Raw genomic sequence first — 13,965 nt, 5'->3', positions numbered from 1 at the left:
AAAGGACAGATACATGATATTTCAAAATAGCCTTTCCCTTATATAATTTCATTGCTGTGTACTTTTCTTATGCACTTATTCTCTAATTATAACTCCTACATCCCAGGGTTATTGTAAAATGCTTAGCACAGTTCCTGGCTTATAACCAATCACTATGTAAATGTTAGCAATTTTCATTATCATTATTATCATTGTTAATTTATTTTATATTTATTTGTATATCAGGCTATTCACTCATATTAGAATGTTAGTATATGTTACATATCAGTTTGGACCTCGGCATTTAACCCATCAACTTGTATGTGTTGGATGCTTAATAATGCTTACTGAGTGAATGAATTATAATCATTATTTTTAGCTTATATATATGTCCTTTTGAACACAGGAACATGTGGATTAGAGATGGACAGTGATCTTACATATAAAAGGACATCTTTCACTTCCATGTATGACTCATACTGTCATTAGATTAAACCTTTTTTTATTAGACCTCCTCAATGATGGGTCAGAGAATTTTGTATTCTTGCAAACACAAACTATAAATTACATCCATTAAAGGTAGGGTATTGGCAGTACTTTTCATTCATATGTACACATCGACAGATTCTCACAAATACATATGCACATATATTTGGAAGATTGTAGCTATCTAGGGTACTGTTAGAGAATACATTAAGCCTTTTCTGAGGCAATGTGCAAAGAAGCCAAATTTATAATAGCTGCAATATGTTTCAGTCTCAACTTCCTGGCATTTAGGAAACTGTACATTTGGTGAATTAGCTTTTTCTAATTTATGCTTGCTAAAATTCACTATGGAGTTGGATTCTTTTTAGGTTAGGATGAATCCTTTTGAGGTATAATGGGTAGACTAATACATTTTCATAGCATAGTATTCTCTTATAGAGACATTGTTGATTCCATCTTTTGGCTATATGTTGCATACCTTTGGACCACACAAGGTTTTAAACCCTTGGCATTTAAAATTGTAGAGACTATAAAATTTCACTAGAACTAAATAATGAAAAATTGTATTTTTTTCACCAAATGTTTTCTTTAAAAGGATGTTGAAACAGTGTACCTCAAATGCTATTAAGTCAGTGCTTGTTTAATTTGATAATATTTTAAAAGGCTTGAATACTGGTGGTGATTTTTATATCATGTCTATCAAATCCATTAGTAATTTTTTGGTTAATTTTAACAATTTTATGTAACCTTTTCTTTTAAGTTAAAATCTGTTCTTGAAAGATTATACTATACTTATTTCCTGAAGTTTCATGGGAAATGTAGAATAATTTATTGTCCTGAATTAGATACTCTTCAGTTTCTAAGACTTTACAACCTATCATGGTATGGTTTTGTACAGCAGACACTTGACACTCAAGTTCTAGTCTTTGGTTAATGAAAAATTAATCTAGTTGCTGACATTTGATTTCTAAAACTATTTGGAAACTAAATCAATCATTTTTTTAATCTATAATTTTCATTCCAACTACCTTCTTAGTTTTGTGAATGGTCCTCCCATTACTTTGGAGTCATAATTCACATTATATAGTGTTTTAAGACTTACTAAGTCTTTTGTGTATAGAACCCTTACATGTTTAATAGTGCAAATATTAATCCCATATTATTGATAAAGAAACTCGTATTGAGAGAAGTTAAGTGATTTTTTTGAGGTCATATTGTTAATAAATCAGGAGCATTAGTTTATGGATCCAGCTTTATTTCTTTCCCTTACCTCACACATGGAGTAAATTCCCAAGCCCTATTTTTCTTATCTTTGCAATCTTTCTTACATCTGGCCCTAGGTTTGCTTTGTAACTAACTGACCTATCTGTACCTATCTGACTTCAATTTCTTTCTTCTCATCTAGATTACTGTAATGGCTTCTAAGATAGTTTTTCTTTCTCTTATTTTATTGTCAATATGACCTCCACACTTGTTGCCTCAGTCATCCTAAACTACCACTATATTCTATTTCTTCCTTTACTTACAATCTTTAGTGACTCTCCATCACCTGAAGAATAAATTATAAACTTTTAGCCATGATATTCTTTAATTTTCTCCCTTCTAAATCCAACCTTCCTATCCAGCTTTATCTTTTAGCCCTCTCTTTTTATATTTTCTATATTTTATTGAAAGCATTCCTCTTTTCTTTCCTTATGCTTTTTCAGCCCTTTCTCTTCTCTAACTTTGCTTAAGTTATACTTTATACTTGGAATAGAGATGGATGGATAGATAGGGCCTTGGAAGTACAAATATAATTAAATGAAAGACATTCTTTACCCTCAAGGAACTTATATTCTATTAAGAAAAGATAATACATCATAAGGAATTGGAAATTAGGGAAGGGAAAGCATTTACATGGAGGCAAGATGGAAAAATCTTAATCGTCAGGAGAGTTAGGAGAGGAAGGATCATGACCAGTCTGGGTAATTCTGGGAACTCCACAAATGGAGAAAGAGGCTACAGAGATGAAGGCATTTCTAAGATGAAAATGCTCCTGGACCAGAGGTGGAAAATTATGGAGAGTCAAGAGCAATGCCGGGAGAGTAATGAGCCAAAATATTCCCTTAAGGAAGATTTGTCTCCTCCTCCTCACAAGACCCAAATTGGATGGTTCCCTGAAGCTTTCCCTAAACTTTCTAATTATCTCTTCCCTCAGGCAAAAGTGATCACTTTCTGAAATTTTTCACAGAGGTTTATGTGGACATTTGCTTTGCATTTATTTCATCATGTCTTGTTTCCGTGTGCTTGCTATATCATTACTAACCTCTGCATTATTAACACTGAAAATTGGGCAGAATAGATACATATTAAATGTTTTCTCCTGGAATCATAAGATTTAGAGCTGGAAAGGATCTTAGACATCCCTTAATCTAACCACCTCAGTTTTACAGATAAATAAAAGGAGAACTGGAGAGATGAATGAAATCTTTTGCTTAAAGTCCTGCAGATAGAGCTTATAGTCTGTATCTTTCACATATAAAATTTCTAATAAAAGGTTTATTGATCGACTCTACCAAGTCTATAATGAAACCAACCATAGTCTTTTATATAAAAGATAATGAGTTTAGGGAATGTGGCAAAGAAAATACAATAGCAATAAGAACTTGCATTGGCATAATGATTTAGTGTTTATAAAGTATTTTACAAATATTATGTCATGTGGCTCATTTCAACAATAAGATGATTCAGGCCACTTTCAAAGGACTTGTGATGGAGAGAGCCCTCTGCACCCAGAGAGAGGGCTATAGAAATTGAGTGTAGTTCACAACATAGCATTTTCACTCTTTTTTTGTTGTATTTTGCTTGCATTTTGTTTTCTTTCTATTTTTTTTTTTTTTACTTTTTGATCGGATTTTTCTTGTGCAGCAAGATAATTGTATAAATATGTATGCCTTTATTGGATTTAACATATTTTTTACCATGTTTAACAAATATTGTATTGTATTACATCTAGAGGAGGAGATGGGATGAAGGGGGGCTAGTGGAATACAAGGTTTTTCAATATTCAATGTTGAAAAATTATCCTTGTAAATATTTTGAAAAAAAAACTTCAATGAAAAACAAATATTATGTGATTTGATTATGTCAACAACCCTGGGAAGTGGGTGCATCATGTCATTTTAGAGATGAGGAAATTGAGGCATACAGAACAATAATGATAATGATAATAACGATGATAATGATGATGATGATGATGATGATGTTAACATTTATATAGCATTTATTATGTGCCAGGCACTTTTGCTAAACACTTTACAATTTATGAATCCCATTTAATAATAATCCTGGGAGATGGATGCTAGTGTTATCCTAATTTTACAGATGATAAAACTGAATCAAACTGGGGTTAATTGACTTTCCCAGGTGGTAAGTACCTAAAGCCAGATTTAAACTCAAATCAGGTCTGAGAAATAGGTGCTATTATTATTCTTATTTTGTAATTAAAGAAACTGAGGCAAATGGAGGTAAAATAGCAGACCCAGTGTCACACAGTAAGTTTCTTAGGCCAGATTTGAACTCTGTTTTTTTTTTTTTTAATTGCAAGGTCTCTGTGGTCTGTTCACTGTATCCCCTAGCTTCCAATTCTTTCTGATTCTAGGTCCAGCACTCTTATCATATCATATTTTTCTTAATAATATATTTGTATATTAATTTTTACTTTGGGCAATTATTTGCCTTGCTGTTTTAACCTTTTCTTTATTCTTTATTTTTTAAATGCCATCATTAGTGGCATTGCTTTATTAAAAAAAACCAAGAAAAATAATTAAACATTATAAAGTATTATGAAGAGAAGACATGCTCCTGTCAGTTTATATTTATTTGTCCTAAAAAATGGCCCTCTCTCAATATGGCTTCTTATAAGCAAAACAAAACAATTTGCACCATTTTGGCCTCAATAGCATTAGCAGGAAAGTAACAGTTCATATGCATGCAACACTCATGTTTCATAGAACTTCTTTGTTTCATAACTATAAAGTGGAATGTCTTGGACTATGTTCTTTTAGAGGACCCTTTGACGCTCCAAAATTCTGGGATTGATGATCTAGATTTAAGAACCCAAAGCAATTTTCTCCTTGAATTTTAGCTGGAAAACCAACCCAGTAAATTGTGCAGAAAGTTTTTAAAAATGTTTTCCACATTATATCCAAACTTTGTTAAGTGAAAGTTAGATAATTTTATTCCCATTTTAATATTTTCTTACTTACAAAATCACAGAATTTGAGTTAGCAGGACCTCAGGAGGCTCATTAGTTCTTCCTGTTCTTGAGCAAGAATACTTCTGACAAGTGGTTATCCATTAATTTTACAAGCATTTATTAAAAGTGCTGTATGCATTCAAAGACAAAAACAGTCTCCTGTTGTGAAGAGCTTATATTCTATCCAGTTTTTGCTAGTTGACTTTCTATGAACAACAACTCAGTCTCCAGTGGCAGTTCTGCTCACTTGTAGAGAACTATAATTGTTGTAGATTTTTTTCTCCCTGATTAAATTTGTCTATTTGTAATTTATCTCATTGCTTCAAGTCCTCTACTCTGTGACCAAAGAAAATCAGTCTTCTATATAAACATCCTTTCAATGTTTAAATTTCATATTCCTGTTTATATTTTTTTCCAGGTTAAACACCTTTTAAATTTCTTCACCCAAGCCTCATATAGTACAAATTTAAGGCTCTTCACTGCTATCTTGTTTAGTTTTCGCAGAACTCTTTCTAAGTTATCAATGTTCTATATAAAATGTGATAGTCAAAGTTTGTCAGAATTCCTGAGATGTAACCTAATTCATATAGACTATAGAGTGACTCTTACTTATTCCAGGATGTACATTCATCTGCTATTAGATGCTGTTAGTTTTTTAAAGCTGTTAAATATCACTCTATTCACTCATCATGAGACTGAAGCATATATCATAATAAAACCATTGGATCTTAAGCAAACTGCTCTTCCCTCATCTATATGTGTAAAGTTTATTATCTGAGCTCAAGTCTGGGGCTTTACATTTGTTCCTGTTAAACTTCTCATTATTATATTTGGTTCAATGTCAAGCTCTTTTTGGACTTTGTTACCCAGTGTGTTATTTATCCCTCTTTCCCATTTTGTGTTTTCTGTGAATTTGAAAAGGAGACCATCTATATTTTATTTGTTCTATATATGTATATATAGTATATGTGTATACTTGCACAAATATGCATATATAGCTACATATGTAATGTGTGTATAAATATATAAAATCATTTCTCTGAGAGCCTATATTCCAATTCTTTGAAGTTCCTTCTTCATTGTGTTGATATAGCACACATATATAACACACTGGTCCACACTTACCAAGTGCCTTTCTATTTCTCTCTATATGTTATTCATTTTTAATTCTTTAGGAACAGTAGTTTTCTGTGATTCAAAGTCATATTATATCTTAGAAAACTGGTGTTAAAATGGGTCTTTTTTCTAGAATACTTTAGGGGAGTTCATTTAAGGAGCTTTGAAATTTTCTATAAGTAGCAAGCTTGGCTCTTCCTGTTTAATTCTGCTTCTTCTTTGTATCCATGATTCCTTTTTATTCAAGATGTGTGTGTATATATGTATTATGTGTATGTGTATACATATCTCAGAAAAAGCTATGACCACTCTCCCAGTATTCCTAATAATCTGCACTAAGAGAAAAAAAACAATGGATAATGTTGGTTGTCTAGATTTGCAATTAGATGAGTTGTCCATGCATGTTTGTAAAGTTTGCAGTTTATAGAACATAAAGGGAATAGACATTTCTATATTTTCATACATTTATATGATACGAAATATGTGATCTATTGTGTACAAAAGTTTTCCTGTATTCTACAAGATACTCTTAATGTTTTCTCTCAATGTGTCTTGTGAAGATTCTAATGAAATTTTTCTATAAAAGAGAAAGTCGATTTTTAAAAAAAGTACAGTTTATTGATATATTTTGTTTTTATGCCACTTAAATTTCTGTCTGTTTCTCTTCCACTACTCCCTTCCAAAGATACCTCTCATATAACAAAGAATTGTGTTTTTTTTTAAATGAGGAAAAAAATTCAGCAGAATTTATTAATATATTAAAAAACATATCTACAAATGTTCTACCAACATGTTCCTCTCACGAAAAGAATAAAAAAGAATAGGAGGCTAAAGAATAGAAGGAAAATGTTTTCTTACACTCTTCTTTGAAATCATGTGTGTTCTATGTAAATTTATAGTATTTATTTTCAGATTTTTTTGTGGCTAATTCTTGCAATTTGCATTGTTATATACATATATTGTCTTGGTTCTACTTATTTCATTTTGTATTAGTTCAGATAAGCTTTTTGTGCTTTTCTGATGATTTTGTACAGTTCTGCCTCACTTAAATCCAATTCCATTGAAAGCTATGACACTCTGCTGATTTTTAACAACAAAGGACAAACAACAACAAACAAATTATTATTCATTACATTTGTTATTTCTTATAGTACTGTAATCTTTTATTCCATTCACATGCCACAAGTTGATAAGCAATTTGTCAATGAGTATTACCTTGTTTTTCATTCTTTGTAACCACAAAAATTGCTACTACAATTATTTTATTTTATATGAGTATTCTCTTTTCCTCTTAAATCACTTGCCTTCTTGGAGTATATGTCTAATAGTGTAGTAGCTGGGTTATATTGTATGGTATTCTATAATGGTACTGACAGAATAGTTGAAAAGAATATTGAACTTCCCAAACATAAATGTTCAGAGGAAGAAATATAGAAATGGTTGAAATGGGTTTAAAGAGAACAAAGATGGAAAGAGCAACTGGCCTGTACAGATGGATTGTAGATCCATTTTGTATTTATCTTTTTTTAAAAAAATAGATTCTCATGTCCAAAGGATTAATTAATAAGGCTTATTGGTTAGGAACCGTTATATGTTTAGCTAATCTGATTATGACAAACAAAAAACTTATTATAACTATACTCAAAGCAGTTTGTCTCGCTGACATAACTTTTGAGAAATCAGGGTTTCTTCCATATTATTTTGATATGGCATAAGAATAACATTTTGTGAATTTATATTTAAATAATCTTTAAAATTAATTCAAAGTATTTTCTATATTATAGATGTCAGTCTGTGGCAGATTTTTTTTGAAATTGCTATGTTCTTAAAAAACACATATAAAATGAAGTTTCAAAATTGAATTATTTTTATATTGATTATCATGATGAAATAATAAGTTTTTTGAATGGTAATAGAATGGAAGTCTAAATCAAGCATGGAACATAATGAATATTATGGTATATTAGCAGTAACCAAATGCTAGCAGAAAACTGGAGCCTTCACCAAGAAGTTCGCATTTTTTTTTGTGGTGCTTTTGAAATTCCTCTGATTCCATTCCACCCAGTGGCAGTCATTCTTATGAGTCTCTGCATCATAGTAATGTTCCTGTAAGAATTCCTTTTTTACTCCCTTTGGCTAGTTGCTAATGTTCCAGAACCTCAATGAAATGTTGATTCTGGAAAATTATACCAAATTGTAAAGCTTATATCAATGTAAATTTCTAATTCCCTAAATTTAACATGCCATTTACCTATAATTAGAACTATCAGTAGTTATATTCACTGGTGTCTATTTAGAATGACTTGAATATTATTTAAAACCATATTGGTACTCTCCTCCCTGCTCCGTGATGTATATTTCTGTATTTAGCTCTCTCCCCTGATTTATTAACATAGTTTGATATAAGTTTAATTTTAAAATTTCCATCTGGGTATGAATTAATTATTTCTTAATGGCAACTGTGTATAAATTAACTTGCTTAAAATATTGGGAAAGAATATACTTGGAAGGAAAGAACAGAATGCATCACAATCTATTCCCTTATGCTTAAAAGATACTTTGAGTATTACTATCAAGATTTACCATATTGAAAAGTAACTGTACCAGAAAAAATACTGCCAAAAATAATAATATAAATTATATAAGTATTTTGGCAATTTACATGAGATGCCTCTAAAGTATTCCATGTGTCTTGTAAAACCAATATTGTAGATTTTATTCCAAGGATTGAATATATGAAATGTGTGTTATGTTTGATCAATCTATATTTTTCGAAATATTAAAACAAAGAAAGTAGATGCAAAATATTGAATGGCTGATAATTTTATAAGCACAAAAGTCAGGGTAGAATTTGTATTTCTTACTTTAATTTCCTTCATTTATTAACATAGTTACAGTCAATCCTAAACATTTGCAAATGTAATATTCTAGAAAACTGTGAATTTTTTAAAAAATAAATGTTGATAGATTGAACTTGTGAAAAAAGGGGTATTAGGTTCCCACAGACACGCCAAACTGTAATCTTTCTGAAGGGACTGCCGAAAATACACTTTTCTGTATATAATTCTTTATAACAAAAATGCTAATTCTAATAATATTCTTTTTCTAACATAGTAACTATGAAGTAACCCACAAAATTCAGTCCACAAAATAAAACTGGTTACATGCAAAACATTTTTCTTGCTAGTAATTGTGCTAACCTTGCAATAAAAATTGATTTTTATACAATATCTACTTTTTACAATATTTGAAATCTACAGTTCTTTATACCATACACAATACTGTAAGGCAAATAAAATTCTTTAAATTAAAAACATTTTTGACTCGAATTGTAAACATATCAGATGGTTCTGTAAGGGCGTTTTTCTGTATACTCTATTGTTATAAAACTCTTGACCTTGATAGCTCTCTGAAAAACAAGGCAGAAATTGCTGTTGGAAGAGACTGAACCTGGTGAGGTCTTGAGAACCTTTCTGATTCTCTGTATTTCATACCTGGTAGATGATATCAGAGATCATGAAGGATATACCAGCTTGAAATAATTTCTCAGTGACTTTTGCTGATGGGTTAGAGACCCTGATGTCTCTAACCTGCTGGTTGATTAGGCCAACAGTGGCTGCAGACATTTTGGCACAGAATTGCTCTAACACCTTTATTTTCCTATAAGCCACATCAGTGATTTTGCATATTTGGGCTTAGAGCCCAAAGAACCTTCACTATGTTTTGAGGACAAAACACAAGTTTAAAAGGTAGACAATGAAAATATGAAATGAATACATGGGAACTCTTTAAAAAGATAAGGTGAACAAGATCAGTGATATATCTAGAATAATACCAACTACTTCACAAATTTGTATGTATCATGCCTCTTATTTTTTTTTCTCAACTGGGCATAGTGTGTGTAATTGCTAATGAGAATATAAAAATAGACTCTACTTTAATAAAATCATGTGAATTCTTAGAATCCTGAAAGTTAAATTTGTGAATGTTAAGGATTTACTATATTTATATGTAATATATATGAAAGTCATATTTGCCACATATGAAATGCTTTTGAATTTTCTTTTTCAGTGTGTAAAATATTAATAGAAAATGTTCATATATATACACATGTATTATATATTATAAATATGTATATATATGCATACATACACACATTTTGGGGTTGCCATTCAGGATTAGCTATCTCTTTATCAGCATTTTGTTCATTCCTGTTTATAAGAAAATGTATAGAATGTCAATGTCTAAACAGAATAGAGATAGTTACAAATGACAAGAGACTTTATCTACTTTGACTATTCTTACCTGTACTTTGAATTATTTTGTTTTTAAAAAGTTTGTGAAAATGTAATACTTCCTTGTAACTAATTATTCCCTTAATTAAGTTTTTAAAATTTTGAAAAAAAATCTCTATCTAAAGTTAAATTGTAGGTAAAAGAATTGAGTTTTTCAAGTTATCTTACATTCTCTAGATTATTCTAGGTAAGGATCAGTCAGATGCCATTTTTTTTATTATTATTATATTAACTTTTTATTTATTTATTTATTTTAATATAACTTTTTATTGACAGAACCCATGCCAGGGTAATTTTTTAAACAGCATTATCCCTTGCACTTGCTTCTGTTCTGATTTTCCCCTCCGTCCCTTCATCCCCTCCCCTAGATGGCAAGCAGTCCTATATATGTTAAATATGTTGCAGATTATCCTAGATACAATATATGTTTGCAGAACCGAACAGTTCTCTTGTTGCACAGGGAGAATTGGATTCAGAAGGTAAAAATAACCTGGGAAGAAAAACAAAAATGCAAATAGTTTACTTTCATTTCCCAGTATTCTTTCTTTGGGTGTACTTCTGTCCATCATTTATCAATTGAAATGGAGTTAGATCTCTTTGTCAAAGAAATCCACTTTCATCAGAATACATCCTCATACAGTATTGTTGTTGAAGTGTATAATGATCTCCTGGTTCTGCTCATTTCACTTACCATCAGTTCATGTAAGTCTCACTAATCCTCTCTGTATTCATCCTGCTGGTCATTTCTTACAGAACAATAATATTCCATAGCATTCATATACCACAATTTACTCAACCATTCTCCAATTGATGGGCATCCATTCATTTTCCCGCTTCTAGCCACTAGAAACAGGACTGCCACAAACATTTTGGCACATTTTGGCATTTCCCTTCTTTAGTATTTCTTTGGGATATAAGCCCAGAAGTAACACTGCTGGATCAAAGGGTATGCACAGTTTGATAACTTTTTGGGCATAATTCCCGATTGCTCTCCAGAATGGTTGGATTCGTTCACAACTCCATCAACAATGCATCAGTGTCCCAGTTTTCCCGCATCCCCTCCAACATTCCAGATTCCATTCTTTGTCAGAGAGAGGCTGTCTAGTTACTTATTCTGAAAACAGTTTTCTTTCACTATTTCAGGAGCTCTTTGGAGACATTTTTATGTTCTTTGGGTTTTTTCCCCACTTTGGAAAATGCAGATCCTCTTTCTTACAGTTAAGTGTCACTCCTGACTAACTCCTAGGCCTATTTTTTTTTTTAATGTCATGATGAATCTTTAAATTAGAGGAGGAAATGTAGGAGTTGGTGCCAAGAGTTGATGAAAGTTGAAGTCACTCCATTTATATTCATTTTGTGACTTACAGCCATCAAACTGTAACTCTGCAGGGCTATGGAGCTCCATGCTCTAGAGCCCCTTTCAGGACATCATTGTCATTTTGCTGGAAATGTAATAGCAAGTTTAGGAATATTTCCCTAAGACCTTCCTTCTTGGAAAGTATACTTGGTTAAATTGTAAGAGGTGATATAACAATTCCCTGGAATTGGAGAAATTGGTTATAATAGCTCATAGTTAATACCTCATTACTTTCATATTACTTTTGTTGATCATCATTGCTTAAATGAAAAGTTAAGTTGGGAAAGACCAAATATTTTTCCAATTCAGATAACTGCATATGCCATCTTAAGATAAATACTTAAATTATTTTAGACATCAAAATAAATTTAAAATGTTGTATGTTAATTATTTTTTTTTAAAGCTTGACGTTTTCTTATAGGATCCTGGTGACTGGGTGAAAATTCACCACTTGGAATACATGGATGGAGGAATACTGGACCCAGATGATATATTGGCGGATGTTGTTGAAGACAAAGATAAGGTAGATGGCTCTATTAAAATTATTTTTAAAAACTACATTTTTTTCAAGAAATTGAAAGTTTGAAAAAATTTGTGTCAGTTATTATTTTTATCTGTTCAGGATCACCTGGACAGCTCATAAATCAAAAGTTTTCTTCAAATGTTTGGAGAAACATTGGCAAAGTTTGGAATTTAATAGTGATGTTTTGATTATTAGATCCATTCTGAAGTGTTCCTTAGTGTGTTGTTAATAGAGTGTCAGAAAAACAATATTTGTACCAAATATCTGTGAATAGTATGGGTGTTATAGTCATTGTTGTCTGTATCAGATGGCCATCCCACTAAATATCTAGTCAAAGTAGAGAATTTGTAGTTTGAGAATATGCTGTAATACCAACCTTGAAAGAATAGATTCTAAGGAAGGCATCTTCTAATATTTGTTTTTAAGGTTGCTAGTTCAAATAGTTCTTGACCAAAGGCATAATTCTGTTTAACATGTTATTTTTATTGATGATCTGAAATAATTCAGTAATCTCTGAATCTTGTAACTCATATTTTATGTTTTGGAAACAAAAATGCAAAGTAGATTGTGATGCTATGACAATAATGATAAATAGAGTAAGAAGAAAAGGATGAGAAAAGAGTCAGCAATGAAGCTGAGCTAGAATCAACCAAGAATCAAGCACTTTCTTTGTGTCCCTATCTAGACATATCTGAAGCATAAGTCCTGGTAATCATTGTTCATCACTATCTTCAAAGTCAAAGGTAGACGCAGGAAATGGATCTGTCATTTTCTTGGTGTAGGAACTTCCTATGAAAGAATTTTGACTGATTAGAACCCAGCCCCTGCTTCTGATGCTTCCTGTATACTGTATCTTTTAAGGTACTTTGTAAACATTTGAAAGTACCAGTATTTTGTTTTTGGTTAAGTAATTTTACATGGTCTCATGGATTATTGGAAGGTTCAATGGATGTGGTCAGACAACCTATCCTTGCTTTATTGCTTTGTGACCTGTGGCAAGTTATTTTATCTTTCTTAGCTTCAGTTTTCCCATTTTGCTGCTTTATAAAATCTCACCATCCCATATTTTTAATTTTCCCCTTTACTTGATTTTAAGTCCCTGGTAGATATAGATTCAAAAGAAGTTGATTAATAAGTGATTCCAACTCTCCTGTCTTGTGACTCTTCCTACTTTTCTTATGAGCCTCTTACCCATTCTGAATTTCTGTATTATTAATATCCTTTATTTTGTAATGTAATCACAGTCTAATACTGTGCATTTTTCATTAATTGTTTAAGAAGTGTCTGTCTTGTCTCTCCAAATTGGTTATTCCTGGAAGATAAGGCCTTTGTGTTTGATTTATTTTGTGTTACTCTGTGTATCTAGATTGTGTTTTATACATAGCAAGTGCTTAGTAAATACATGAGTGAATGGACGATTTTGATCATTCTTTATTATTCATTCATACCCTCATCTTTTTAAACCTGTCCATGGATTTTGGATGTTCTTCTTTGCCATTCAGTTGATCCTATGGCTTCTTTGCTATTTTCTCCAGAAAGATTTGTTCCTTTGTCTTAATTTATCATCTCTTTAATAGGACTTCCTGTGCTCTTTATTTCTTAGTTGTCATGCATATGTTGTTTCCCTTTCCAGAAATTTCGTTCTTGACCAGTATTAGGAGATAATTAACTTAAAAAGATAAAAGAAATAAGTATATTTAAGTTCACCATCTTTATTCATAGACAGTTTTCCTTCATAGGATAAAATGGTTATAAGAGCAAAGCTAGAGAAATCATTTATCAGACCAGTATAATTTCTTGTAGAATTTTTTTTTAAAACTTGCCCAGCAGAACTTTTAATTATAGGTTATCTATTATAGCAAAGAAATTAGTTTAGGGAGCCATTATTTTAATAAGATCTCACTTATTTTACTGACTGAGATTCAGAAGTTGAAACATTCACATAGAAATTCTGCCATTCTTGTTTATCTTG

At 31.3% G+C, this 13,965-nt stretch overlaps 1 protein-coding gene across 2 annotated transcripts in view; it reads left to right on the top strand.

Annotated features, from left to right (window-relative positions):
* PARD3B (par-3 family cell polarity regulator beta) overlaps nucleotides 1-13,965 on the top strand; it is a 1,324,210-nt gene that overhangs the window by 169,581 nt on the left and 1,140,664 nt on the right. For both annotated transcript variants that reach the window (XM_051983714.1, XM_051983713.1), the window contains exon 2: nucleotides 11,892-11,993. In XM_051983714.1, coding sequence (XP_051839674.1) covers nucleotides 11,892-11,993 — 102 coding nt within the window. The remainder of the gene's footprint in view (nucleotides 1-11,891; nucleotides 11,994-13,965) is intronic.

Source organism: Antechinus flavipes, chromosome 3 (genome assembly GCF_016432865.1).
Source record: "Antechinus flavipes isolate AdamAnt ecotype Samford, QLD, Australia chromosome 3, AdamAnt_v2, whole genome shotgun sequence".
NCBI classification, from domain to species: Eukaryota; Metazoa; Chordata; class Mammalia; order Dasyuromorphia; family Dasyuridae; genus Antechinus; species Antechinus flavipes.
This window is presented reverse-complemented; position numbering and strand designations above follow the sequence as displayed.